The sequence below is a fragment of the Oncorhynchus mykiss genome, chromosome 10, assembly GCF_013265735.2.
Source record: "Oncorhynchus mykiss isolate Arlee chromosome 10, USDA_OmykA_1.1, whole genome shotgun sequence".
NCBI classification, from domain to species: domain Eukaryota; kingdom Metazoa; phylum Chordata; class Actinopteri; order Salmoniformes; family Salmonidae; genus Oncorhynchus; species Oncorhynchus mykiss.
Window position 1 is genome coordinate 39664423 of NC_048574.1, and position 26038 is coordinate 39690460.

The following is a 26038-nucleotide window of genomic DNA, read 5'->3' on the forward strand; positions in this document are numbered from 1 at the left end:
ACCTGAAAATACTGCACCAAGAAGGCAATACAAAAAGTTAAATTAGCATGCAGGGGAATGTTCCCTCATCAGCAACTGTAAAAACAGTCTACGGTATGGTGTCTAGCTAGTACTGAGACTAAACCAGGTTCACATTCTATATGGGAACTCTAGCAGCTGCAGGCTAGAGTATTGCAAAATAAAGAAATTTCTTCACTGCAGTAAAATCAGTCCTGAAGTCATAAGGCAGAGCTAAAACAGGACACCAGCCACTGGTGTGTGACCGCAACACTAAGAAATAAAGGGGACCGGTCAGCTTGAACAGAAAGATACTGATATATTGTGAGAAATTGAAAATCTGCTATGAGGCGACTCACCTGGAACAGCCACCTCTGTCCTGTGACCATTAGGGAGGGCCATGCTGGTGGCCCCCAGTCCTTCAGCGGGTCCCCTGGGTGGTTGCAGGCTCACACTGGGGCTAGAGTCCTCACCACTGGAGCTCTCCTTGGAATGACCTGAGCTGGAGCCAGAATCACCTACTGCAGAATCTTCTGCTAGCTCTGCTTGCTCAGTCGCAGTTCTACTGCTGCAGTCATGTTTCACATCCTCATAGACTATAGGAGATGAACATATGTTCTCCCTGCCAGTTGTTGAACACTGATCCTCCTGCAATAGACCAGGCATCTCTCTCCCAGTCTCACTGTTACCCATTGAGATGATATCTGGGGATGTGAAGGGGTCCCTGTTACAGAGAGGCCCAACATTATGTTCTAGTAGGGTCCTTTCCTTCAGGACTTGACTCACTGCTACTGAGACCACGTCAGTAATCAGACTTGACGCCAGCTGGTTAATTTCCTCTGTGTTACTCCTGCTAAGTTCACACTCCTCAGACTGGTCTTTCTTCTGAGGTGATATCAGAATGCCCAATGGCTGCCTTGAGGGGGACACCTGACTGGTGAGGAGGTTGATGGGAGAAGCCAGACAGGTGACATCCTGTAGACTTGACTCACAGGTTGGTTCTTCCACAGCAGGCAGGATAGATAGGTTGTCTTTGGAGAGGAGGCAGTTCTCAGCCAGATCGGTTAGAGGCTTCATCTCTGCAAAACAAAATGTTATCTTGTCTTCTCCAACCTCTCCCTCTGGGTCCAGTCTAACCTCTCCTGGGTCTAGTCGAACCTCCACTGCAGCCTCTTTGTTGAAAGTTCTGTTTGTAGTGTCCTCCAGCGTCTCAGAGAGCGGCGGTGCATGTGGCGTTAGGCCTGCACTCTCACCAAGGTTAGGATTAGAGCCTAGGTCAAAGATACAAGAAACTTGTTCCTCATCAGAGGATGGCTGGTGTTTATTTTGTAATGCTATATCCTTCTCAGGTCCCCCCTGGGCTTGGCTCTTAGGTGCAGTCTCTGGGAGTACTTGAGCTGAAGACTCAGTTCTCTCCGTAACGGGCTTCACAGTAGTAGTATCGAGGCCTCTACTCAGACACTCTGCAGCCACAAAAGTTTCCTCCGGTTGTGATTGGCAGAGTGGGATGTTAGCCAGCTTTGCTGCCGCTTGTGTGTTTGTACAATCAACACGCTCCTGTTCCACTAACGACCTCTTCCTCACTGCGTGCCTGTCCCGATCTGTTCCAGTGGAGTGGCCGTTCTCCACAACACCAATACCTCTGTCTCTGATGGAGGAGGACAGGTGCGCCTGGTCTGTGGTCGTCTTATCCTTGTCAGTGGGTTGTTCTTTCTTCCGAGAGGTGTACCACCACAGGCCTAGGAAAGCCAACACTCCCGACAGGGAGAGGACCAGAACGGATTGAAGCCTCAGCACCATCTCCTAATCTCCTGCTGCTAACAGCAACACCTGAGAAGAGACATACACAAGTTAACACCATAAAAACAAATCACAACACGCCCAGTCTCTTTACTTCTAGCTGGGCTAGAAAGGTGTGAAGCACTGATGATAAAAATACCATTGAGGGGATGGCTAAGGGAGCATGGCCACACTATTCTAGTTTAGTGAGAGAAAAAAAAACTCAGTCTCCACCACACCACCCCTCTGAGCAGCAATCCCATTAGCAGCCAGGTCATAGTGACAGCATCTGATTGCAGCGAACAAAGCACACGTGTGCAGAAGTTAACTTTGGGAAGCTGGGTCTGGGGCTAAGGGTCCGGGCCCTGATAGGACAATGGTAATGCACCACTGTCCAGAGTGGTGCATTACCAATAGAAACTCACTCATTATTACCTACTGTGGTGGGGAGAATCAACTTATCCGTCATTATCTGTTGTTTAACCAATAGGCTAAATATCAGTAATTATGTTGCCCAATAGTTTTTTGCCACAGAACAGAAGATTATACAGTGTAGCAAGCTAGAAGTATTGTTTGCAGTTTGGCCAGACCCTGACCGGCTGTCCTACATGCAGGTTGACTCAACCTTTTGGTAGAGAATTATAAAAAGAGGTGAGCATGAAAGGCATGCCATTCATTCACACTATATTGCAGTTCCACTTAAGCCTGTGACCTTCAGGTTTTGGCATACGGACAAGTTGGCTACGCTTCTCGCCAGGCATGCCAGCCCTACCGTCACATATGCAAAGTCTCAGAGGGCCGTTGTGTGACTTGACTTTGACCCTCATGGAAGAAGTGCCAGGCAGGGTGTGCTGTGGAAAATACTCTAGTACTCATCTTCAAGGAGGAAAGCTCTTATTTCCTAGAGTTCGTTTCAAGTTCCCACAAAACAAAGGAATAATAACCATTAATAGCATCATAAACATCTGAGCCACGCAAATATATGGTTCTGAAAACAAATGCCTATAGGCTACAGCAGTTCATTTATGAACGTGATCTTAGAGACAGGAGAAGAGGTGTAGCCTAAATGTTTGACAAACAAGCAGGTTCATGTGACAGCCCTGTCTTAGTATTCCTCAGAGGATTTCCAAAACTATGCTCAATATCTAATTCCATTTGCAGGGCATCCTCTCCACAACCAACAGGAAAGGGGAGTGACAGGCCCCAACGTCCCATGCTCAGCAATATCTACCCTCAACAACTAGCCCTCTGACTGCAGAAATAGAGAGCTAGGGATTATAGAGGTTCTATCTGCAAAAATATGGAGATAATTGGCTTTAAAGGGATACTTCAGGATTTTGGCAATGATGCCCTTTACTTCCCCAGAGTTAGCATGCTAGCAGATAGCACACTGACTGGAAGTCATTGGGTAACGCTAGTTAGATGTAGTTTCGCGAGTCAATGCTAACTTCCTTCATACTGGATAGAGACATAAAACATGGTATCCACAAGTACACCGGACTATGGGAAAGTAGATAACGGGCCTCATTGCCAAATAAAAGTATCCATTTAAAGTTCAGAACCCTCATTGGTTTAACTTCTTGACGCTACCCATCCCTTGTCATCAGCAACCGCTGAATAGCATAGCGCCTCAGTCAAATAATATTACAAAAAATATTCAGATTCACGAAATATGCAATATTGCAAAACACAGCTTAGCCTTTTGTTAATCGATCTGTAGTCTCAGATTTTGAAATTATGCTTTACAGCGAACGCAATCCAAGCGTTTGTGTAGGTTTATCGATCGCATGACAAAACATTAAGTACACTTAGCATCAGGTAGCTTTGGTCACGAAAATCAAAAAAAAAGCAATCAAATGAATTGTTTACCTTTGATCTTCAGATGTTTTCACTCACGAGACTCCCAGTTACACAAATGTTCCTTTTGTTCCATAAAGATTATTTTTATATCCAAAATACCTCCGTTTGTTTGGCGCATTATGTTCAGAAATCCACAGGAAAGAGTGATCACAACAACGCAAACAAATTCCAAATAATATCCGTAATGTCCACAGAAACCTGTCAGACGTTTTTTATAAACAATCCTCAGGTTGTTTTTAAAATATATAAATCGATAATATATCAACCGCAAATGTCTTTCACAGTAGGAGAGGGAAAAGCAATACCTATCCAAACTCATGTGACCACTTGACGAGATGTTATCATTCTGGCTAATTTTTCAAAATAAAAGCTTGAAACTATGTCTGAAGACTGTTGACACCTTGAGGAAGCGATAGGAAAATGAATCTGGTTGACATCCCTTTAAATGGAGCAATGGGAGGCTATGGAACATGGAGTTTTCAAAATAGAAGCCACTTCCTGGTTTGATTTTTCTCAGGGTTTCGCCTGCAATATCAATTCTGTTATACTCACAGACAATATTTTGACAGTTTTTGAAACTTTAGAGTGTTTTCTATCCTAATCTGTCAATTATATGCATATTCTAGCATCTGGTCCTGAGAAATAGGCCGTTTACTTTGGGAACGTTATTTTTCCAAGAGGTTAATGTGTCAGCAATCTTTCATCTTGTATTCTTTTGAACTGAACATGAATCAGGGTATTTAAAGTACTATGTCAGGTAGAGAATATTGAACAGAACAAAGCTATGTCAATAACAAAAATTGACAACAAAACAATACAGATAGGACTAAGTGCTTAATTTCCTCTGCTGCGCAGCAGGACCACAGCACAGTCAATAATAATCCAACTGTGGTCTTTGCTAAAGTATGTTTGTTTATATTGAATTGTAGGCTAAACTTATGAATCGATAACATTGGTTGAATCCTTGTAAGGTATAATCAATTATTAACATGCGCCTAGAGTGTTGCTGTTCAATTTTGATAATGAATGTAACAGTAAACTGAAGGTGGTGTCAGAAAAGACGAGACAGTACATGGCATAGGAAAATAGAAATGGTACACATGGAAACAGTTTCTATTTAATGCCTAACTAATTATCCTAACAGGATTGAGGGACCTCTAGCTATTTGCATTAGGTCAAAAAGTCATGTCAGCAAGCATGGACCAACTGAAATAACTAGCTTTAAAAACATTGGCTAGTCAGACCATTACTACTGATGGCTGATAGCCGTTGGCAGAGTAAAGCATAGCACAGAATTTCCAGCTATACTTCCTGAATTCCCGACTTGGAAGACAACATAGTTGGGTCAGGTGGTTATTAAATAAAATAATTGTTTTGTTCCATGAAGTAAGCCAACAATGTGTACGTCGCCATCTTGTCTACTTCAAATCTTCTCATTTGTCAAGACAGGCGAGTGTTGTTAAACTCACGGCTTGATTTCTAGATGGCGCTCATGACATGCAGCACTTTGGTGTGGACATCCACCCGTCTCAATCAATGAGACAAACCATCTGCATGGAAGGTTAGAAGACCACGCATGTCTTCTAAGTCAGGAATTGAGGAAGTGTTGCCAAGTAAAGGCTGGTCGAAAATGTACCCTGCTATGCTTTATAGTACCTAAGGGCAGTTAGATGGGCCGCGGCAAAGGTTTTAGAATTCAATGGGAGTAGTGCGGCAAAACTCAAGCAGTTTCGCAAGCAGCACGGTTCGTGGTGCTCGCTCCCGTGAGGCTCCAAAAGAGGAAATTAGCTGAAGTCTTGAGCGGCTACCGCGTGACTTTGTGAGAAGTATCAGTAGCTTTATGATGCCTAATTCTGGCACGTATCACCCCCTATAGCGCATGGTTGACCAATTAGTAATCAATGTTTTAATGACAACATTCAAGTTGAGCTGACAACAACCAGGACCGCAGGAAGGCGAATTTTCTCGCAATTCAGTTGCCATTTACCACAGCCTTTGGGAACAGCTATCAGCTGCTGTTAGCCAGCTGGAACAGTATTACTTTTTTTATTTGACCTTTTTTAACTAGGCAAGTCAGTTAAGAACAAATTATTATTTTCAATGACGGCCTAGGAACAGTGGGTTAACTGCCTTGTTCAGCGGCAGAACTACACTTTTACCCTGTCAGCTCAGCGATTCGAGCTTGCAACCTTTCGGTTACAAGTCCAACGCTCTAACTACTAGGCTACCTGCCGCCCCAAATGGTCTGACTAGCCAATGTTTAAAAAACTAAGACAACCTGTGGCCCGAGTTTTTGATGAGGCTGATAAAAACTAAACATAACTGATTGGCACTCAAACTGGTGTACACAAGCAGCCCAATTCAAATATGTTTTTCCACTAATTGACCAAATCACATTAGGTTTTTCACATCAGATCTGCTTGGTCAACAGAATATCAGAATTGGGCTGCCTGTGTAAACGCATCCATATTGCACTGACAGCTATCAGCATCAGTTTATTTCCCCCAAAAGACACTGACATTTCATCCTTAATTTGCACGGCCGAAATATAACCATCACCAAATGTTGGCCTCTGCAGTTGTCATTCTGACCGGCTAATGTGTTAAATGGGAATCAGGTGCGTTGGACAACTCGCTACTTAGTTAGCTAGAGTGTTACTAATTAATAGAGCGCTAACCTTAGCTAGCTCCCACTTTAATTTCCGCAGTTAGAAGTAACTAGCTAGCTAAGTAGATAAGTTAGCTAGTTACCAAAGCAGAGATGTTTGCGATCATCTTTGCTTGCAACAATCGAACGTTTCCTCTGGTTTCTCCCCATTGACATGCAATGCATTTGAAACTGGTGCAAGATGAGGTTGATAGTTAGCCAAACAAACTGTACACCAGTTTGAGTGCTAACATTTGGTAGCTAGATATCTACTTACCACGTTTTTAATATCCCGCTTAGCTATATAACAGCACACCAGTAAATTGCTCCAGCTACCGCTTGGATATCTCCACCTGTTTCTTTCAGCACACAGTCCCTTTTAGAAGTCCAGCAGCTTTGCTCCAAATACTGCAGCCAATCAACCCTCGCGATAGTATTGCCCAGGGAGGGAGACTGCATGGTTTCATAGGTTGTCACCTCCACAACCAGTCAAAATTGGGTAAAGCCTACCGTAAAAATGTATGAAAACAAACAAAGAATCATGAATTTAAGGTAAGGGTTAGGCATAAGATTAGCAGTGTGATTAAGGATAGGTTTAAAATCATATTTTAAGAATATAATTTGTAGAAATAGAGGGCTTGGGTTTTAGTCGTAATTCTGATTTTGTGGCTGTGGTAACTAGTGACGGCCGGTTTCATGCGCATGCTGATGAGCAATAATGGCGGAGTGGCAGGTAGTCTACACCTTTTATTTTACTATTAATGACAATGAGGTGCAGAGGTAGAGGTTAGTCATTTTTTAAATAATAAATTAAACAACCATCAAAAGCACACAAATGCTATGATCTACAAGTTTGACACCAGCAGCCAAAGTTTGGACAGAAATGATTTATTAGGGCAACATCTGTAAATGTCAGATGAGGACAGCAACCGATCATACAGTGGAGGTTTTAGAGTACACAGTCATCTATATCCTCGATTTAAACCTTTATTTTCCTCAATATATTTAATGACACAATGCAGTGACATGATGGAGAGAGGTTATCATTACTAACACTAGAATCATTCAATTTGTATGTTTTACATGTACAGCAACTAACTGCTTTACAAAAAGCTAAATAATACAATATCATCACATGTATTTACAGTGTAGTAAATATACCTTTATCAATTTTTACACAAAATTATTTACAGAGGTGGAGCTTACTGCATAAAACATGAGGGAAAGAAACAGTAAAACAGTGGCCAATGGTTAAAAATATTTTGCATAACCTTGAGATGTGTGCCAAATTAAGAGATATCACACCAGTGCAAGACACAATTGACTTCAGTTGAGAATGATGAAAACCTACAATACATTTACAGAGAGTTCAGTCGACCTTTCGGAGACAGTTTCTGCTCCCAATACTTTTGTCTGTTAAATGGTGTGATAACAGGTGGTACGGTGCTCTGCATCCAACACTTTTCAGCTATCATTTCTATGCTTTACCATCTTAAAAGGAAGACCAATAGGCCATTACTGTATATTAAAGCAATGTTTGAGGAGAAAAGCTATTTTGACATTGTTTTATCCTTGCATTGAACAAAGTGGTTAACTGCTATCTATAATACTGTCTCTCTTGAGCTACTGCTAGTACATTTTAGAGCCTTCAAGTGACCATTTTCAATTTCACATGAACAGACAAATGTTCAATTCACTCAAATTAGGACAATTCTTTTCAGTTCTTTAAAGTGGCACATTTCCATGAAGTAAAAGCAAGGCAAACACATTCCCTCTGGCCTACCCTTTATGAAGAGACACTGATAGAGGGATCCATTGAATATACAAAGTGTGCTCTGTCTGATTTACACTGTAAAATAAATACAAATAAAATCAGTTGGTTGGGTTTATCCTTAAAAGCATATGAGCTAGAAACAGAGATCTGTAGTTCCTAAAGTCTGATGAGGCCAGAACTAAATAAAAAGTTTGTTTTACAATACACACATCATAGCACATTATGAAGAATGCTGTGGTTATAATTATCATTAAATGTACAAAAAGCACATACAAAAAGAAAACATTATGGTTTGCATTGATTCATAGCTTGTTCCATCTCTCTTTCACTACTTGAATCATCTCTCACCCCCCATATGAAAGCAAACTAAGTTGTGGATTAGTACATTAGACTTCTCTCAGAGGACTGTTTATCAAACACAGTAGTTTCCGAGTTTGTGTGTGTACTATATTGCAGTTCCTAAACTTTGGTTTCCTTTCATCTTTTGAAATGTTGTGTTTGGTGAACTTGTTCCATTTGACTTCTAAAAACATTTTTTTCCCCTTTCCATGATGAGGAACTGCTTCTTCTTGACATATAGCCTCCTGATTCAAGTATATTAACATTTGTAAACAAAATCTAGGCATTTGGAATCAACTTCATTACACAAGGTTCATTACCTCTCAACAGCACCAACACACTTTGATTTTGGAAAAAAAGTGTGCACATTGTTCATTTTCTTGTGGTCATCATGTCCAATCGAAACCAGATTAATAGAATAAGAAAATAAATGTAGGGTTGAGCATGGTTGTTGATTGTTAAAATGTCTGGATGTAGGTGAACAACTAAAACTGTCAGTTTTCATATCCTCCCTTAACCCATCTCTATACACCGACTCCTACTCAGTTTACATAATTCACTTAATGCACACGCTGGCCTTCCCAAAAGCAAGTCAAAAATGTCTAATGGAATTGTGTTTGACCCCAGGATTAACATCAATGTTAACAAGCACATTTACGAAAAACTCTGAAGGAGTTGGCACAAGCTTCTGAAACAACCATGACTTCAGAGAAACTCCATGTATGGCACTGGTTGGTTTCTTGGTACACAACAGCAGAAATTAGGAACCAGGCTCCACAAGGAAATTGAATGGTGTGACCAGAGAACTCCTCTGCTGCCTAACAAACTGCACCATGTTGTTAGAGAAAGGAACGTCTCTGTTTGCCACACGTCTATCTGTGCAAGGCCTACTGGACCAACTGCAAAGGCTGAGAGAAAGTCAACAATGATAAAACTACCGAACAGATTTGCCAGTCTTTGGTGCAGCATCCCAGGACCTGCCGCACTGCATCATGGAACTGACCCCTATGTCTGCCTAAACCTTTACACATGCCACACTACGGACTAATGAGGGGAAGACAATGGCAAAAGGGCCAATAACACCCTGTACAGCTGTACTCCCAAATACACACAGTTCTATCTGCGAACAGACAGCCTAACCATAGTCTCAATCCCGCACAAAGTTATTTTTTGGCATTATTTCCTTATGCTGATTTTAAACATGGAGAACACTATTTAGCAGGTGTGTCTTGAGGTGATTAATTACAACCATAGTTTAATTAATCCATATTTCAAATCTCAAATCTTTCAAATTAAATCAGACTTTTGCAATGATAAAATTCAAAGCTCACTAAAACAAATCACAACTATGTCATTGTAATTACTATATAACAAATACCTTATTGTACTATTTACATCATAAACAGGGACAGATTTACTAAAGCTTTTGAACCAGAACATAATTGGCACCAATTTCCCTAAAACAAAGATAAAAACAAACATAAAAGCCATCACTGTTCTGACTTCAATATCATTCACTCTTGACAAAACAGGTGCAACATTTGCACATGCACTCACTCAGCAAATCTGGTCCCTAGTGTCATGGAATTTGTGTGTGAATACTTGTTTTGACAAGAGGTACCGAATGTTAACGTTCTACATAAATATTTAACCATACCAGGCAGCAGATTAATAATGCCTGTATGCTTGTCATTCATAAGGTATTGTTTACAATACAACTGTATATATAAATATACATTTATGCAGAGTAACCATCTACAATACCTTTAATGCTGTATGAAGCAATTTTTTCATTTCTCATTTCATTATAAACATCTGAAAACCCTAGAAAAGGCACACAATGAACAAAACAACCTCCCATGTTTATGGTTTGTATGTGTTAACAGTAAATTGGGGCAAGAATGAAACAATTATTACTGAGAAAGACTACCACTATAGATATATTTCAAATCTCAAAGCTAAGGACAATTTCAAATGTCCAATCCAAATTTCTGACATAGGACAATCTCTATTCCTGTTTTCTAGATTTTCCTCCTTTACTTTCCTTGACATAGTGATATAAAACGTGAATAGGGTGCTGATTAAATGCGAAAGCTCTGAAACCTGCAGGGCTGCTGTCCTCCAACACCAGAGTGGCCCACCTGGCAGGTTAGCGTTTTTCCCATCACAAATCTAGTTCTAGAGGCAGCCCCACAGTGGTCACTAGCTGGCACAGCCACAAAATCATCAAATCTAGCACGTTTTCATGATTTTTTTTACAATATAGCCAATTTTGACTTTACAGCTGGGCTATCTAAGGGGAAAATCGCTCAGTTCTGCCTCTAGGACAAGACTTATGACAATAAACATCGCCCTGCCGCCTAGTTGGCGCTCTCTGACTCATGTGGGAATAAAAATACTGCCAAACAGAAATCCCCACAGCTTTGACAATCAATAAAGACACATGGCTTGGCCATTATTAGATTGTCCCCGACACAGCTCAAAACAGGGCCAATTGATAGTCCAGCCCCCAATAACACAGTAAACCACTAATGTCTGTTGTTAGTCATGCTTTTCACAGATGTTGCTACTACAGGAGGGTTTAGGGTATTCAGCAATTTCCTCCACAATGGTGTGTGTGTGTCAGGGTAGTGCTCTCCCTCTGTAGCGTCTCTCTGGTGGGTGCGAGGGATCCCTTTTCTCAACGCTGGGTCCCAAGGCACAATGCCTCTTCGTGGCCATGTGTCCCAATGAGATGCATCTGCAGCTTGTCCTTTCATGTCTTTCAGCCCCATTGGCAAAGCTCTCTCAACTTGAAGAAAAATGTCCTACAAACACCACTTAGAAAAGACAAAAAAAAAAAAAAAAAACGTACAAGCATGTTGAATTACAGAAAATTGTGCAAATCACAGAAATGGTCTTCTCGTAATACTTTGTCATTATGAAACAAAATTAAAACCAGAAAGAAGCAAGACAACAAAATGGCTTCAGACACAATGTTCCCTACTTTTACTGCTGTGTTGTCAATGTTAATGCTTTCTTTCAATATATGCTGTTTTTAAAAAAGGATTCCGATGTGACAAAAATACACAAAACATAATAACCGCCAGACTCTTTCTCAATGACATCTCATACACTGACCGTTTCATAAACAAAACTGCATCATATTCAGAGTTCTTGATCGTCAAGCAAATATGGCTGACTGGACAGTTTAGGGTAAAAAACAACAAAAAAAACAACGGAAACTGAGGAGAATCAAGGCTGAGAAAGAGAGAGGAGAGTTGGAGTAAAAGTGCAGCATGATGACTGGCGTGGGCGACCCCAGTAAGGGGTCCTAGTGGTGGGCCTCTCTCATACGATCTTCTTGATGCTGGGCCGTTTGAAGCTGCCTGCACTGCGCTGCTTCTGCACCTGGCTGGCAGAGCCGTGGCGCGTGCGTCCGCTGTTGCAGTGACCCGTGGTCGGAGAGAGTTCCACATTCTCCTTGTCGATTCCTGCCGGAGGACACACGCCAAACACAGGCCATCAGGTATAATGTGTCACACTAATACATTACAAACTATTCTATAATTCTAAAGTAATGCAAACGCTTTTAAGTTATCTACCTGAAAAACAAAATGTAATTACCTTTATATGGCTATCAATACTGTGAAAAACACAGGGATTGTAAAGCTACAAATCCAACAGCAGGGGGAGCAGTGAACCCATGTAACCAATGGCTGAAAACAAATCCACCATTTTTGACCTAAGTGCACTAACTTCTGCCATAGGATTGCTCTGTATTTTGAACAGTGGTGAACCACGAGGGCCATCAGGGAAGGCCTAAGGATTTATAAAAAATATATATACATTCTTTGAAATATATTTTTATTTCTATTTAAATCTTTACAATAAATGTAATTATCTTCTGACTTCATCTCTTCAGTTTGTGTTGGAAAGAGAAGTGTTAACGGTGAAGAGAAAAAAATATCCAATCAGGATTTTCTTTGGTGGTCTCGGGGTAGAAAAATCTAGCTAGCTCAGCCAGCCATTGGCTAAGTCTTAAAAAGCTGTACATAAGGCCTCTACCATTCAACTGTATCAGAGAAGATTTTGAAGTGACAGTGAAATATTTTGACTTGCAAAGGGTGGGACCGTTTAAAATCTTGTGGTGCAAGCAGTAGTTTCCAACACTAACGCCCAAAACACCTCTAGTGGCATTGCACAAAATGGTATGCAGCCTCATCTGGATGTGTGCAACAAAAGTTAAATTCACCTTTTCTGCTACCATTTCTGTCAAGCCATCTACGCATAGAATTTGATGCATACTTTCAAAAAATCCAATGTATGCACCACACAGAACCAGTGGTGTTAAGTACTTCAGTAAAAATACTTTAAAGTACTAAAGCCATTTTTTAGGGTACATCTGTAATACACTATTTATAATTGACAACTTTTACTTCACTACATTTCTAAAGAAAATTATGTACTTTTTAATCAATACATTTTCTCTGACACCCAAAAGTACATTACATTTTGATTGATTAACAGAAGAGGAAAATAATAAAATTCACACACTTATCAAGGGAAAAACCCTGGTCATCCCTACTGCCTCTGATCTAGCGGACTCAATAAACACAAATGCTTCATTTGTAAATGATGTCTGAGTGTTGGAGTGTGCCTCTAGCTATCTGTAAATATAATTAAACATAGAAAATTGTGCCATCTGGTTCGCTTAATATAAGGAATTTGAAATGATTTATACTTTTACTTTTGATACTTAAGTATATTTGAGCAATCACATGTACTTTTAATAAAGTATATTTAAATCCAAATACTTTGAGACTGACTCAATTAGTATTTTACTGGGTGACTTTCACTTTTACTTCAGTCATTTTCTATTAAAGCATCTTTACCTTCACTCAAATGTGACTATTGGGTACTTTTTCCACCACTGGCACAGAACGCACTGCAACTGCCCCTGCAACTCAATTCTGCAAGGCAGCGTTCCATGGGAAATGAATGTACTTCTGGTGTACCAAAACACAATAACCTGTAGGTGTGATCGAGGTGTAACACTAGTAACGTTAGCTAGCTTGTGAGGTAGTAGTGTGACAATGTTAGCTAGCTTGTGAGGTAGTAGTGTGACAATGTTAGCTAGCTTGTGAGGTAGTAGTGTGACAATGTTAGCTAGCTTGTGAGGTAGTAGTGTGACAATGTTAGCTAGCTTGTGAGGTAGTAGTGTGACAATGTTAGCTAGCTTGTGAGGTAGTAGTGTGACAATGTTAGCTAGCTTGTGAGGTAGTAGTGTGACAATGGTAGCTAGCTTGTGTTGTGGTAGTGTGACAATGTTAGCTAGCTTGTGTTGTAGTAGTGTGACAATGTTAGCTAGCTTGTGTTGTAGTAGTGTGACAATGTTAGCTAGCTTGTGTTGTGGTAGTGTGACAATGTTAGCTAGCTTGTGTTGTGGTAGTGTTACAACGGCGACAGCGGCTGCAGCAGCTGTTTTCAACTTGAAGGTGAATGTTGTTGCTAATTCGTTAATATTCCCCATTTCAAGATTAACTCTCAAACTTTGTTTACAAATTATCATCATCTGGTGAGTGGCACCATTTTTGGTTGCAGCTCGCTTCCTGTTTGATATCTATTTGAAAATAATGACTGTAAAACAGTGTTGCGTTTAAACTTTAGATGACCAGTTAGTGTGATGAACGTGGAAGTAATAGCTGGTTTGTTAATTACATTTTTTAAATGAAATGGTTGTGCTTTTGTATTGTTCTGATTTCATGGGGCCTACTAGAGTGAATGGGCTGCTAATTCTTTAACGTTATTTGATTCTGCGTGTGACTGCTGTAGCCTGTCTATCATCCGTGTCTGTGTTTCACCAAAACGCTCTCCTTTCAGCGCCATGGAGTGCACAGATATGACGGTCGCTGTCCTATCAGCACTCCGAGCCTTTCACCTTTGATGCGACACGGTTGTCGTCGCTATTGGCAATAGTGGTGTTAGGCTACCATAGGTAGTGTAAACAGTGTGTTTTTGGTTTTGCTGGTTACATTATTTAATGTTTTGTGTTATGTTGTGTCCACTGTCCATGCTGGTTCTGTCTCTGTGTGTGCGGGAGCCCAAAGCGCGGCCAGGCCTATTTGATTCATTCATAATATCATCAAAAAGCATTGCTCTTCCTTCACTACAACTAGAACAGTTTGACTACAGAAGATGTGTCGGGCGCATTAAGAGATGTTATGTTTTCTGTTCTTTTCTTGATTTTGATACAACGTATTGGAATATTTTTTTGGCCCTCTGAAGGCCTAGGTTCTATAGTCAAGGTTCCCCACTGGTTTTGTTCAAACAGGACATACGGTGTATGGGCATTGAAACATGATGTACATCAACTTCCATCACAAATACTCGTAGTGTTGTTGGGCTTTGTGATGGGCCTCTGCTACCCCACACACCTCTGAGAGGCTGTGCCGTGTGCCTGGGAGTGAGGAGCAGCATGGGGAGGAGGGGCTGTAATACCTGGCCGGACGTGGTGTGGGGCGAAAACAGCAGACTTAGAGCAAGGCAGAGAAGCTTCACAGACACAGAGTGGGAAAGAAACAGGAGTGAGTGTCCATGGCAACCCAAAAAGAGGAATGACATCAAACAAAGAGCAACATGATTAACAAAAACAACACTTAACCCAACTTAACAAAGCAGTGACAGAAATAAATCATGAGAAAAGTGGTATGAGAAAAAGGGGGCTCATTCTTTCATCCAAATAGTGGCATAGCAGAAATGACAAAAATGTCTTAAATTAAGAAAACAAATAATGAAACATTTCCAAAAGTATAAAATTGAATAAATGGTAAAGACATACAGTATGACATTACAATACATAAATAAGTTGTTACCACTAATGCACATATTATAGGCTGAGACACTATTTGCCCATTGCAGCTCTATAGTTTAATTGTATCCATCATTTTGGGGGGCACCACCTTGGGGGACCTCAAACGGGACAAAGTTGGAGATCGTCTACAAACTACACCGCATCCAGCACATCAAATGAGGCGAAAGAAAAGTGAACAAAAACATGAATGAGATGTCTATGATGAACACTAAATAATAAAATATGACCTAAAAACATCATGCCGGGTTAGAGAGAGAATCAGCTGTACACATGGACCAAGTTGGTGAACCCACCATGTAACGTTACATATAAACTGGGTGGTTCGAGCCCTGAATGCTGATTGGCTGACAGCCGTGGTATATCAGAATGTATACCACGGGTATAACAAAACATTTATTTTTACTCATCGAATTACGTTGGTAACCAGTTTATAATAGCAATAAGGCACCTCAGGGGTTTGTGGTATATGACCAATATACCACGGTTAAGGGATGTATCAAGACACTCCGTGTTGCGTCGTGCAGAAGAACAGCCTTTAGCTGTTGTTTATTGGCCATATACCACACCCCCTTGGGCCTTATTGCTTAAATATAGTGGATGGAACTTTTCAGGTGAGGTTGAATTCAGTGGGAAATGGATGGACACTTTATATTTCCCTTTAATTCTATGTATTCGTTAGTGCATGTTGAGTCTCTTGATTGGTCAAATGGAAAGACCTAACATGCCAGAATATTATTATGATGACGACAAAACGCAAATAGGTCAAAGGTCTATTTAGTTTGCGATGGAGTCTACTGTAAAGCATCACAGCTAGTTAATTTGAAAGAATAAAAACTGTTGAGAGAAGGGCTAGATTTGGCTATCTCTGTGTGTGTGTACTGTATGTGTGTGCAGACCTGGGGAGTGCTGGGAGGTGGCCAGTGAGGTCATGGAGTTGGAGAGATTGAGGTTGGCTGTGATGCTGAGCTGGCTCTGGCCCGGCGGGGGGTAGGGTGACGTGGGCGTACGCTGACACTCCTCACTCGTCTCCTCGTCGATCCCCGGCAGATACGTGTCAATCAAAGCATCCAGGAATTTCACTATCAGCTCAGCGTAGTCCGGGATCTGGGTTTGCTGTGTGCACAGCAGAATGGAAAGGAAGTTAAACAGACAATAAACCTTCCATACTCTAAAGAGGCAAACGATTTGTCTGCTCACCTTTGAGAAGGGCCCAGCGAATCTCCATAGACCATTAAACCCAAAGCCTGAGAGAGAAAGTGAAGAAACAACTATTAATAAATGGACATTTTCACCACAGAACCCATAGTTCTAACTGTAATGGTGTGTGGAGAGGGGGAGGAGTGGGTGTACTCTCACTTTGTAGGTAGGAGGGCTGGTAAAGGGGGGGTGACTCCTCATGATAAACCACACTCTGCACGATACCATGGATGGGGTTTAGGAGGTTAGGGTCCTGGCACAGTGAGAGGAGGGTGTTGATCTTCGAGTCCAGCAGGTTGTGACTGGAAAGAAGACCACAACATGATATGAAGGCTTGTGTACACACTAACAGGAATATACAGTACATGTGAAAAGTTTGGACACACCTACTCATTCAAGGCCTTTTCTTTATTTTTACTATGTTCTAAATTGTAGACATCACAACTATTAAATAACACATATGGAATCTTGTAGTAACCAAATAGGTGTTAAACAAATCCAAATATATTTTAGATTCTTCAAAGTAGCCATCCTGCGCCCTGACGACAGCTTTGCACACTCTTGGCATTCTCTCAACCAGCTTCATGAGGTAGTCACCTGGCATGCATTTTCATTAACAGGTGTGCCTTGTTAAAAGTTCGTTTGTGGAATCTCTTTCCTTCTTAATGTGTTTGAAAGAATCAGTTGTGTTGTGACAAGGGAGGTATACAGAAGACAGCCCTATTTGGTAAAATACCAAGTCCATACTATGTCAAGAAAAGTTCAAATAAGCAAAGAGAAACAATAGTACATCATTACTTTAAGACATGAAGGTCAGTCAACCTGGAAAATGTCATGAACTTTGAAAGTTTCTTCAAGTACAGTTGCAAAAACCATCAAGTGCTATGATGAAACTGGCTCTCATGAGGACCGCCTCAGGAAAGGAAGACCCAGAGTTACCTCTGCTGCAGAGGATAAGTTCATTAGAGTTAACTGCACCTCAGATTGCAGCCCAAATAAATGCTTCAGACAAGTCACAGACACCTCAACATCGACTGAATAAGGCCTTCATGGTCAAATTGCTGCAAAGAAACCACTACTAAAGGACACCAATAATAAGAAGAGAATTGCTTGAGCGAAGAAACACGAGCAATGGACATTAGACCGGTGGAAATCTGTCCTTTGGTCTAATGAGTCCAAATTTGAATTTTTTTGTTCCAACAGTCATGTCTTTGTGAGACGCAGAGTAGGTGAATGGATGCTCTCCACATGTGTGGTTCCCACCGTGATGCATGGAGAAGTTATTTCATAGTTTTGATGTCTTCACTATTATTCTACAATGTAGAAAATAGTAAAAATAAAGAAAAAACCTTGAATGAGTAGGTGTCCAAACTTTAGACTGATACTGTATGTATTTGTTCATGGCTTTATTGTGTTGAAATGAAACACTTACACAACTGGAAAGACCCTAGGGAAGACAACACTAGCTTCAGCTAAAAACTCGTAGAGGATTCTCTGGTCAAAATCATCTGTTGTATTCTTCACCAACGTAGCCTGTAGCATAGAGGCAAGACAGGAAGGAACAGTGAGATCCTTTACACCAGCATGTTAGAAATAGGCACAAACTAACGACAAGGAACTGTGAGAGAGGGAGTTTAAAAGAGAGAGAGAGACAGAGAAAGACAGAGGTGGAGGAGGAGAGCTGAGCGAGTGGTCTCACCAGGACCGTGAGCAGCAGAGCCTGGATCTTGGGGTCTGTGAGAACCTCTTCATCCAGCAGCACGTTGGACTCTGACACAGACACCTTCCTCAGGGTGTGGTGGGAGATTCTTTGGGTCGATTCTGTGGGATGGAGAGAGAGACACATGAGTCAGTGTCAAACCTCTAGCATCCCTGCCACAAACATGTAAGTGTCAGGTGAACAGGAGACGGACACTGACCTGGACACTCACCTATTTCATAATCGTTCTCCGCCACCCTCCTCATCTTTGGTGGCGTAGTGATGCCAGACTCCATATCTGGCCTCTTTGGTGCTTTGTTGTCTGATATCAAGTGATCAAAACTCTTCCTAGTGCCTGGTGAGCCAGCATAGAAAAATACATGATGGCCATGTTAACACACAGGTCAATTCACTTAAACACTAACAATACCTAAAATAGCATAGACCTGGTGGTTTCTCTATGGATATCTAGGTCATCATGTCTATAGGCTAACTCCCTCTGACCAGTTCTCTCTTGATAAAACACTTCTGTTGATCTCTAGCAGTGCAGAATGATTGACAGGTGTCTTACCCAGCAGTTTCTTAGTGTTTGCCTGGGAAGGCTGGCCCATGTCCAGGCTCATGGACTTGCGTGTGCGGGGGCTGATCTGCCCCACCGAGGAGTAGTGAGCCACTAGGTAGCGTTCTGACACCTTGGGGGATGTCCACGGCTGACTCTCCCGAAGAGTCCTGACACAGGAGGGAAAAACAAAACATTCATGAAAGGTGAACACATATTGTCCGTACAATTCCTTTTTGACATTGTACAATACAGAGAGCTGAAACTAATCTTCAGTCAGCTGCTCTGTCAGCAGGCAGCCCTGTAGACTCACCTGCAGCAGGGGTCGCTGTGGTGCACAGAGTATGTGTCCATGGGAACATTCTCCATGGTAACTTCCGAGAGGAGCAGGGACTTCCTGTGCTTGAGGCTACAGCGGCTGCGGACCTCTTCTGAAACAGTGAGGAGAGCTACACACACAGACAGGCGTCATTTCACTACGAGATCAGTTTGTTTTTTTACGCAGAAACCGTTGGCATGCAAATTAAGAATATCAATGAAAATCTGCGCCACCCGGGAGGCAGGAACGAAAATCACTTTTGTTTAAAGTCAATATGAACATGGGCATCCTGAAGATGCAAGACACTCTAATAATAAAATCAATCAATAGCCTCCCGGGTGGCGAAGTGGTCTAAGGCGCAGTGGTCTAAGGCGCAGTGGTCTAAGGCACTGCATCGTTCGAGCCCAGGCTCTGTTGCGGGTGGCGCACAATTGGTCCAGGGTTTGGCCGGCAGGGATATCCTTGTCTCGTCGCACACTAGCGACTCCTGTGGCAGGCCAGGCGCAGTGCACGCTGACAAGGTCGCTAGGTGCCCGGCATTTCCTCCGACACATTGGTGTGGCTGGCTTCCGGGTTGAATGCGCGCTGGGTCAAGAAGCAGTGCGGCTTGGTTGGGTTGTGTTTCGGAGGACGCATGGCTCTCGACCTTTGCCTCTCCCGAGTCCGTACGGGAGTTGCAGCGATGAGACAAGACAGTAACTACTAACAATTGGATACCACGAAATTGGGGAGAAAAAGGTTTATTTTTTTTTTATAAATAAAAATCAATCAATCATAAATATTCGTAGTATGGCTTCATTAAGGATCCCTCCTGAACTCACCTGCCAGGTACGCCACACTCTGGGTGTTCACCTCAAACTTGTCACAGTTGAGGTGTTTTCCCACCAGGGCTAGCAGTGTGTGGAGAATCCGGATGGTCCGCGCCACTGTGTTGGGGGAGGGGTGTCTGTACCCTGGACAGAGACGTGGTTGGTTAGAGAAAGAGCTCAACCATGCCGACCCAATGCTTAGACACCCCCGCCTACTTACCTTTCAACAGGTGACCCACTAGTGCAAAGTTGAAGTTGGAATTGAAGTTGAGGCCCACAAAGTGGTCCATCTGTTTACAGTGCCACTCCAGAGGCTTCCTGATCTCCATAAACACCTCCTCTGGACTCTACAGGGGAAAGAGGGGAAGATAAGGTTTACATGTTTTTGTAAATAATTAAATCAAAGTGAAACAGTGAGAAGACCTGGCCCCCCCCAAAAAAAGTGTGAATGTTTGAGCTGAAGGTTTGTGGAAGAACATCCTTTTGAAAAGTTGTCTGTGTGTTTAGTACCTTGTCGTTGAAGACCCTGAGGCTGTCCAGTGTGTGAAGGTTCTGCTCCAGCAGTGCGGTGCCGGCAGAGTAGAGGTTGACCTCGTCCAGCTGGAGCACAGCCACGGCCACCCAGAACAGAGCCTTGTGCATGGGGGAGTCCTGGAGGAAACACAGAAGCTGTTATTTAGCCTCACCACTACTACCATCCAACACACACACACACACACACACACACACACACACACACACAATCCAACACACACACAGGGCCCTGTGCGTAGGCGAGCCACCAACAAACACACTTGCAGTCAGAGCGTGTCTCACACGACAATTTACTGCCACCATCTACCATCTATCAGCAGCCTATTTACCACATACAGGCAGGGCCAAAATAACTTCCCTCCTCTCTGCTCTCTCTGCGTGTCAGAAGGAGCTTTGGGTTCTACTTTTTAGAATGTGGTTCATACGCACGCACACACAAATAAGTTAGCTCACCAGAACATTTAATACATCCATCTCTTAAATTATCCCTTGATCGGCCATCTGTGTCTTCGTGTGTGTACCTTGTTGAGGAGAGGCTGCAGCTTGGTGAGAGCTATTACTGTAGCTTCTATCAACACCTGGCTGTTGTAGTTATCAGGTCCCTTTAGACAGCTCTCCAGACCCTATTGACAGACAACAGGTCAATTCAGTTTGCGCAGCACAGGTTATGCTACACACAGCATCTTTCAACAGACAGACCCTAATGAGACAGGATCAGACACTGCTCCAGCATTCACAACTACTTCCAAAACTTGTAGCAGAATCTATTCAAAGACTTGCAACGTTCCCACGAGAGTAGAGGTCATGTCTGTAGATTTAGAACGCCAATTGGCAGATAAAAAGTGCACGAGATGGAAGCACGGTTACTTGAAGTGATATTCTATTTTGACAACAGCGCTGCTTTAAAAAAAATAATTGCACTGACCATTGTCTTTCACAAGATACAGTACAGTCATTCAAGTGGTTTCAATGAGATGCATGTCCTAATTCTATGTATGACAGAATGTAGCGAGGAACAGGGCCGAGTGATGGGACACAGACCCTGTCTATGCTGAGCAGGGGGCTGGCCTTGCTGAGGATCCTGATGATCTGTTTGATCTGGCCGTGGGTCACCCTCTTACTGATGCAGCCAAACACCACCAGGGCTCTGGGCTGCAGGGACGGGTTGTACTGGAACGCAAACCTGACAGAGGGAGAGAAAAGGAGAGAGAGCGGATGAATACACAGACTACTTTCATACGCATGCCTTATGAAAGTCAGTCAAGTTGACGGCGGAAGGTAGCCTAGCGGTTAAGAGAGTTGGGCCAGTAACCGAAAAGGTCGCTGGTTTGAAACCCAGAGCCGACTAGGTGAAAAATCTGTCTATGTGCCCTTGAGCAAGGCACTTAACCCTAATTGCTCCTGTAAGTCGCTCTGGATAAGCATGTATGCTAAATATCAAAAGAAATATATATATATTTTTAAATGTAAATGATCTGAAGCCTCTCTACATTGCTCTGACATTAGCACCAATAGTAATATAAGCATCAGAAAATTGATTTGGAGCAAACAGTGTGGTTGGTTCTGTTCATTAGAAGAGTGTAAATGTTGTTACCATACCTCTGAGCCAGCTCTGTCCACTGGTCCAGCCACTTACAGCCAGGGATATCCCTCATACAGGCCTTGTGGAAAAGAGGAAACAGTTTGAGCACATTAAAAAAAATAAAAAATATTTGTTTAAACTATTTTTGTTTGCTAGACTGGGCAAGTAGAATATTACATTTGGTTGGTGTTCACCCAGCATCTAGCATCACCCGGTACAGACAGTAGTTTCATAGAGACGATGGAATAATGAGTGACGATGTCAGTGTGGTGATCTCTAGCATCACCCGGTACAGACAGTAGTTTCATAGAGACGATGGAATAATGAGTGACAATGTCAGTGTGGTGATCTCTAGCATCACCCGGTACAGACAGTAGTTTCATAGAGACAATGGAATAATGAGTGACGATGTCAGTGTGGTGATCTCTAGCATCACCCGGTACAGACAGTAGTTTCATAGAGACGATGGAATAATGAGTGACGATGTCAGTGTGGTGATCTCTAGCATCACCCGGTACAGACAGTAGTTTCATAGAGACGATGGAATAATGAGTGACGATGTCAGTGTGGTGATCTCTAGCATCACCCGGTACAGACAGTAGTTTCATAGAGACGATGGAATAATGAGTGACGATGTCAGTGTGGTGATCTCCTGACCTCCATGATCTCCAGCAGGGCCTCGGTGACGGTCTCCAGGGAGGACAGGGCGAAGGTCTCCCTCTCGTAGGACCCGGGGGAGAAGGAGCGGTCGCGGTAGCTGGAGCGGAAGGCGATGACCGCAGCAGACTTGACCTTACTGATGCCGAACAGCAGGTAGAACTTAGGCAGGGAGAACTCTGTCAGGCTCAGCCTCAGGACCTGCTTGGTCTCCTCTGGAAGAGAGAAACACACAGGGGAATAGTTCAGTTAGTTTCAGCAAGGCTATACAGTACATCAATGAAAAATCTCCCAAAAGTGTACATCTCTAGCTATCCATCTACTTTCAAAACACTGAATGACACCCATCAACCCTCTGCCTTTTAAATTGTTTCACTTCTCTCTCTGTCGCTCTGTCTGTCCTCTCTTCTCTACAGCCAGGGCTAGGATATTGTGTGTGTGGCCTCCTCACCACTGAAGTTGAGCTGGGAGCAGGTACAGAGGGAGTGGATTATGTTGATGACCAGGCCGTGTGTGGAGGCGCGGAGGGACAGGGGGCCGGTGGCCACCAGCAGCGTGACCACGTGGAACAGGTAGGGCAGGTGAGTGGCCACGTCCAGAGAGTTGTTGAAGGACAGCATGAGCATGTAACGGGCCAGGATGGCGATGTCATCCCACATCAAGTGTTGCTCCAGGGTGGGCGTGGGAGACAGACACGTCTTATCGATGATCTTACACATGCGGATGATCACCTGCAGACCAGACAAGGGATAGAGTTAAGGTTACATCAAAGGTCTGGTACGTAGCACATCACATTACCACATTTGACATCCCCATCTTCTATTATCTCTCCCATCCACCGATGATAAAGAGCAGGATGACTCAGGACTCTTTCATGTCATTTAGCTAGCATCACTGTCCTGTAGTTAAAGGTTACAGGCAGAATTGGGAATGCAGCAAGTCATGTTTAATATCCCAGTGTGGTGTTAATCAATTGTGCAATAACAATTTAAACCTGTGTTCAGTATTTTGCCTTCACATACAAGTACAGATAGAAGAGAAAAGAGACGTCACCCCACACAGACTGGCCTTTGTATTCAGTTGCCATACTGTTCCTGGTACTAGATCACATGATCAGCATTTTGTGAGGTAAGTTATGGATACTTCATTGGGCAATACACTCAATGCTCTCTTTAGGAGAGAAGTAGCTCAACAGTCAAAAGGAAATGACAAGTAAAGGCAGGACACCACCTGTGACCTAAATAGGGCAGGCACTTTTAAAATGTGTCTGCTTGTATGTTTGGTTTGTGAGATGTTTAAAACAGACTTTCATACATACTGTAGTGGTATGGTTCAACATCAGGGTATCTGCAGGTTCTATCAAGTTTCATTTAACAATTTGTTAATACTACTTGGAATGCAATTTAATACCAATTTTGAAGTATGCATGCAGCACACATCTGCTAATATTCTCCCATGTTGGCAAAAAGTAGAATTTTTAGGGCTGGCTCTTTCCCCAAAGACTATAGCCTATATGGCACATATTAAATCAGACAGATGTGCTATTTTAGCAATGAGCATTCACCTCTAGACTGAAGGAGTAGTAGCATAGTGGCTAGGTTATAGATGGCTGAAGCATGGGGTTGCCCACCTGCATTTGTTAAGGCTACCTCAATGGGCTAATCATTAGCTGGATCACAAACTCTTAAGTGTTCAGAAAATTATACTCAATACCAAAACAATACCAATGTGAAAAAATGCCTTATAAAGTCAAATTTACATCACTGTTACTGTATAAAATAGTGGTAAACTCTGGGTGTGCAGGCTTTTAATCCAGCACTGCTTAAACACACCAGGTCCTTCCCTCATTCAGTGAATCAGGTATCAAACGGCTGTACTTCCAAAGCAGGGTAGCTAAGCTGGAGGGCTCTTGACTGACTTTTTCCAGTGCCAAGTATTACATGAACATACATTCAGTTCAGGGAATGCATGATGGATATTTTCATGTGCAACATATCAAAATAGGATCCAGAGTAATCCAATCTATTTAGAAATTAATTTGCCTGAATGTTTTTTGTGCATATTGGCCTAGGGGCTATAATGCTACATAATTTAAAAACTGAGGAAGTGGGAATTTAAAACACATTAGCTAGATTGCTAACCTTAAATATGCTGTTATTGCTAGATAGCCACGCAAAAACGTTCCATTGTTAGGCCTATATAGGCCTCCTGATATATTCACTGTAAATGGCACATCATCTCAACAACATACTCTGTTTGTAAAGTGGTGTTATTTCCTCTATATTGACCGTTTGAAAAATCATTCTTACTCACATGAAGCTCTCCTCTTTTTTAACAATGGTCTTTCCTGCAACTACAGTGCCTTCAGAAGGTATTCACACCCCTAGACTTCTTCCACATTATGTTACGTTACAAAGTGGGCTAAAAATATATTTCTCATTTTTTTGTAAATGATCAACACAAAATATTCTGTCAAAGTAGAAGAAAATGTTGAAAATGTGTAATAAAAAAATATTTAAAAAAACACTCATATCTTGATTACATAAGTATTCAACCCCTCGAGTCAATACATGTTAGAATCATACTTGGCAGTGATTACAGCTGTGAGTGTTTCTGGGTACGTCTCTAAGAGCTTTGCACACCTGGATGATATAATACTTTGCACATTCTTAAAATTCTTCAATATCTGTCAAGTTGGTTGTTGATCATTGCTGGACAGCCATTTAAGTCTTGCCATAGATTTAAGCCAATTTAAGTCAAAACTGTAACTAGGCCACTCAGGAATATTCAATGTCGTCTTGGTAAGCAACTCCAGTGTAAATTTGGCCTTGTGTTTTAGGATTGTCCTGCTGAAAGGTACATTTGTCTCCTAGTGTCTGTTGGAAAGCAGACAACCAGGTTAGTTTTACACACCCATAACATGATGCAGCCACCACAATTCTTGAAAATATGAAGAGTGGTATTCAGTAATGTGTTGTATTTCCAAGAAATAACACTTTGTATTCAGGACATAGTTAATTGCGCATGTTTTGGAATAAAAACTATTCTGTACAGGCTTCCTTCTTTTCACTGTCATTTAGGTTAGTATTGTGAAGTAACTACAATGTTGTGGATCCATCTGCAGTTTTCTCCAATCACAGCCATTAAACTCAGTAACAGTTTTAAAGTCACCATAGGCCTCATGGTGAAATCCCTGAGCGGTTTCCTTCCCCTCCGGGAACGCCTATATCTTTGTAGTGACTGGGTGTATCAATACACCATCCAAAGTGTAATTAATAACTTCACCATTTTCAAAGAGATATTCCGTGTCTGCCTTTTGTTTTTTTTCACCCATCTACCAACAGGTGCCCTTTTTTGCGAGGCAAACTCCCTGGTCTTAGTGGTTGAAATTCACTACTCGACTGGGGGACCTTACAGATAATTGTATGCGTGGG

At 42.2% G+C, this 26038-nt stretch overlaps 1 protein-coding gene and 1 pseudogene across 3 annotated transcripts in view; both read right to left on the bottom strand.

Annotated features, from left to right (window-relative positions):
* Nucleotides 1–6955, bottom strand: part of LOC110533865 (A-kinase anchor protein 1, mitochondrial) — a 29390-nt gene extending 22435 nt beyond the window's left edge. The window contains exons 1-2 of one of the 3 annotated variants that reach the window (XM_036990246.1): nt 6560–6955; nt 357–1827 (exon numbers count right to left, since the gene is read on the bottom strand). In XM_036990246.1, the coding sequence (XP_036846141.1) occupies nt 357–1797 (1441 nt within the window). In that variant the 5' untranslated portion in view covers nt 1798–1827; nt 6560–6955. The remainder of the gene's footprint in view (nt 1–356; nt 1828–6559) is intronic. The other 2 variants (XM_036990247.1, XM_021618425.2) reach the window with 2 other exon arrangements.
* A 195-nt stretch (nt 6956–7150) lies between these two features.
* The window catches only part of LOC110533866, a 76859-nt pseudogene continuing 57971 nt past the window's right edge, over nt 7151–26038 (bottom strand).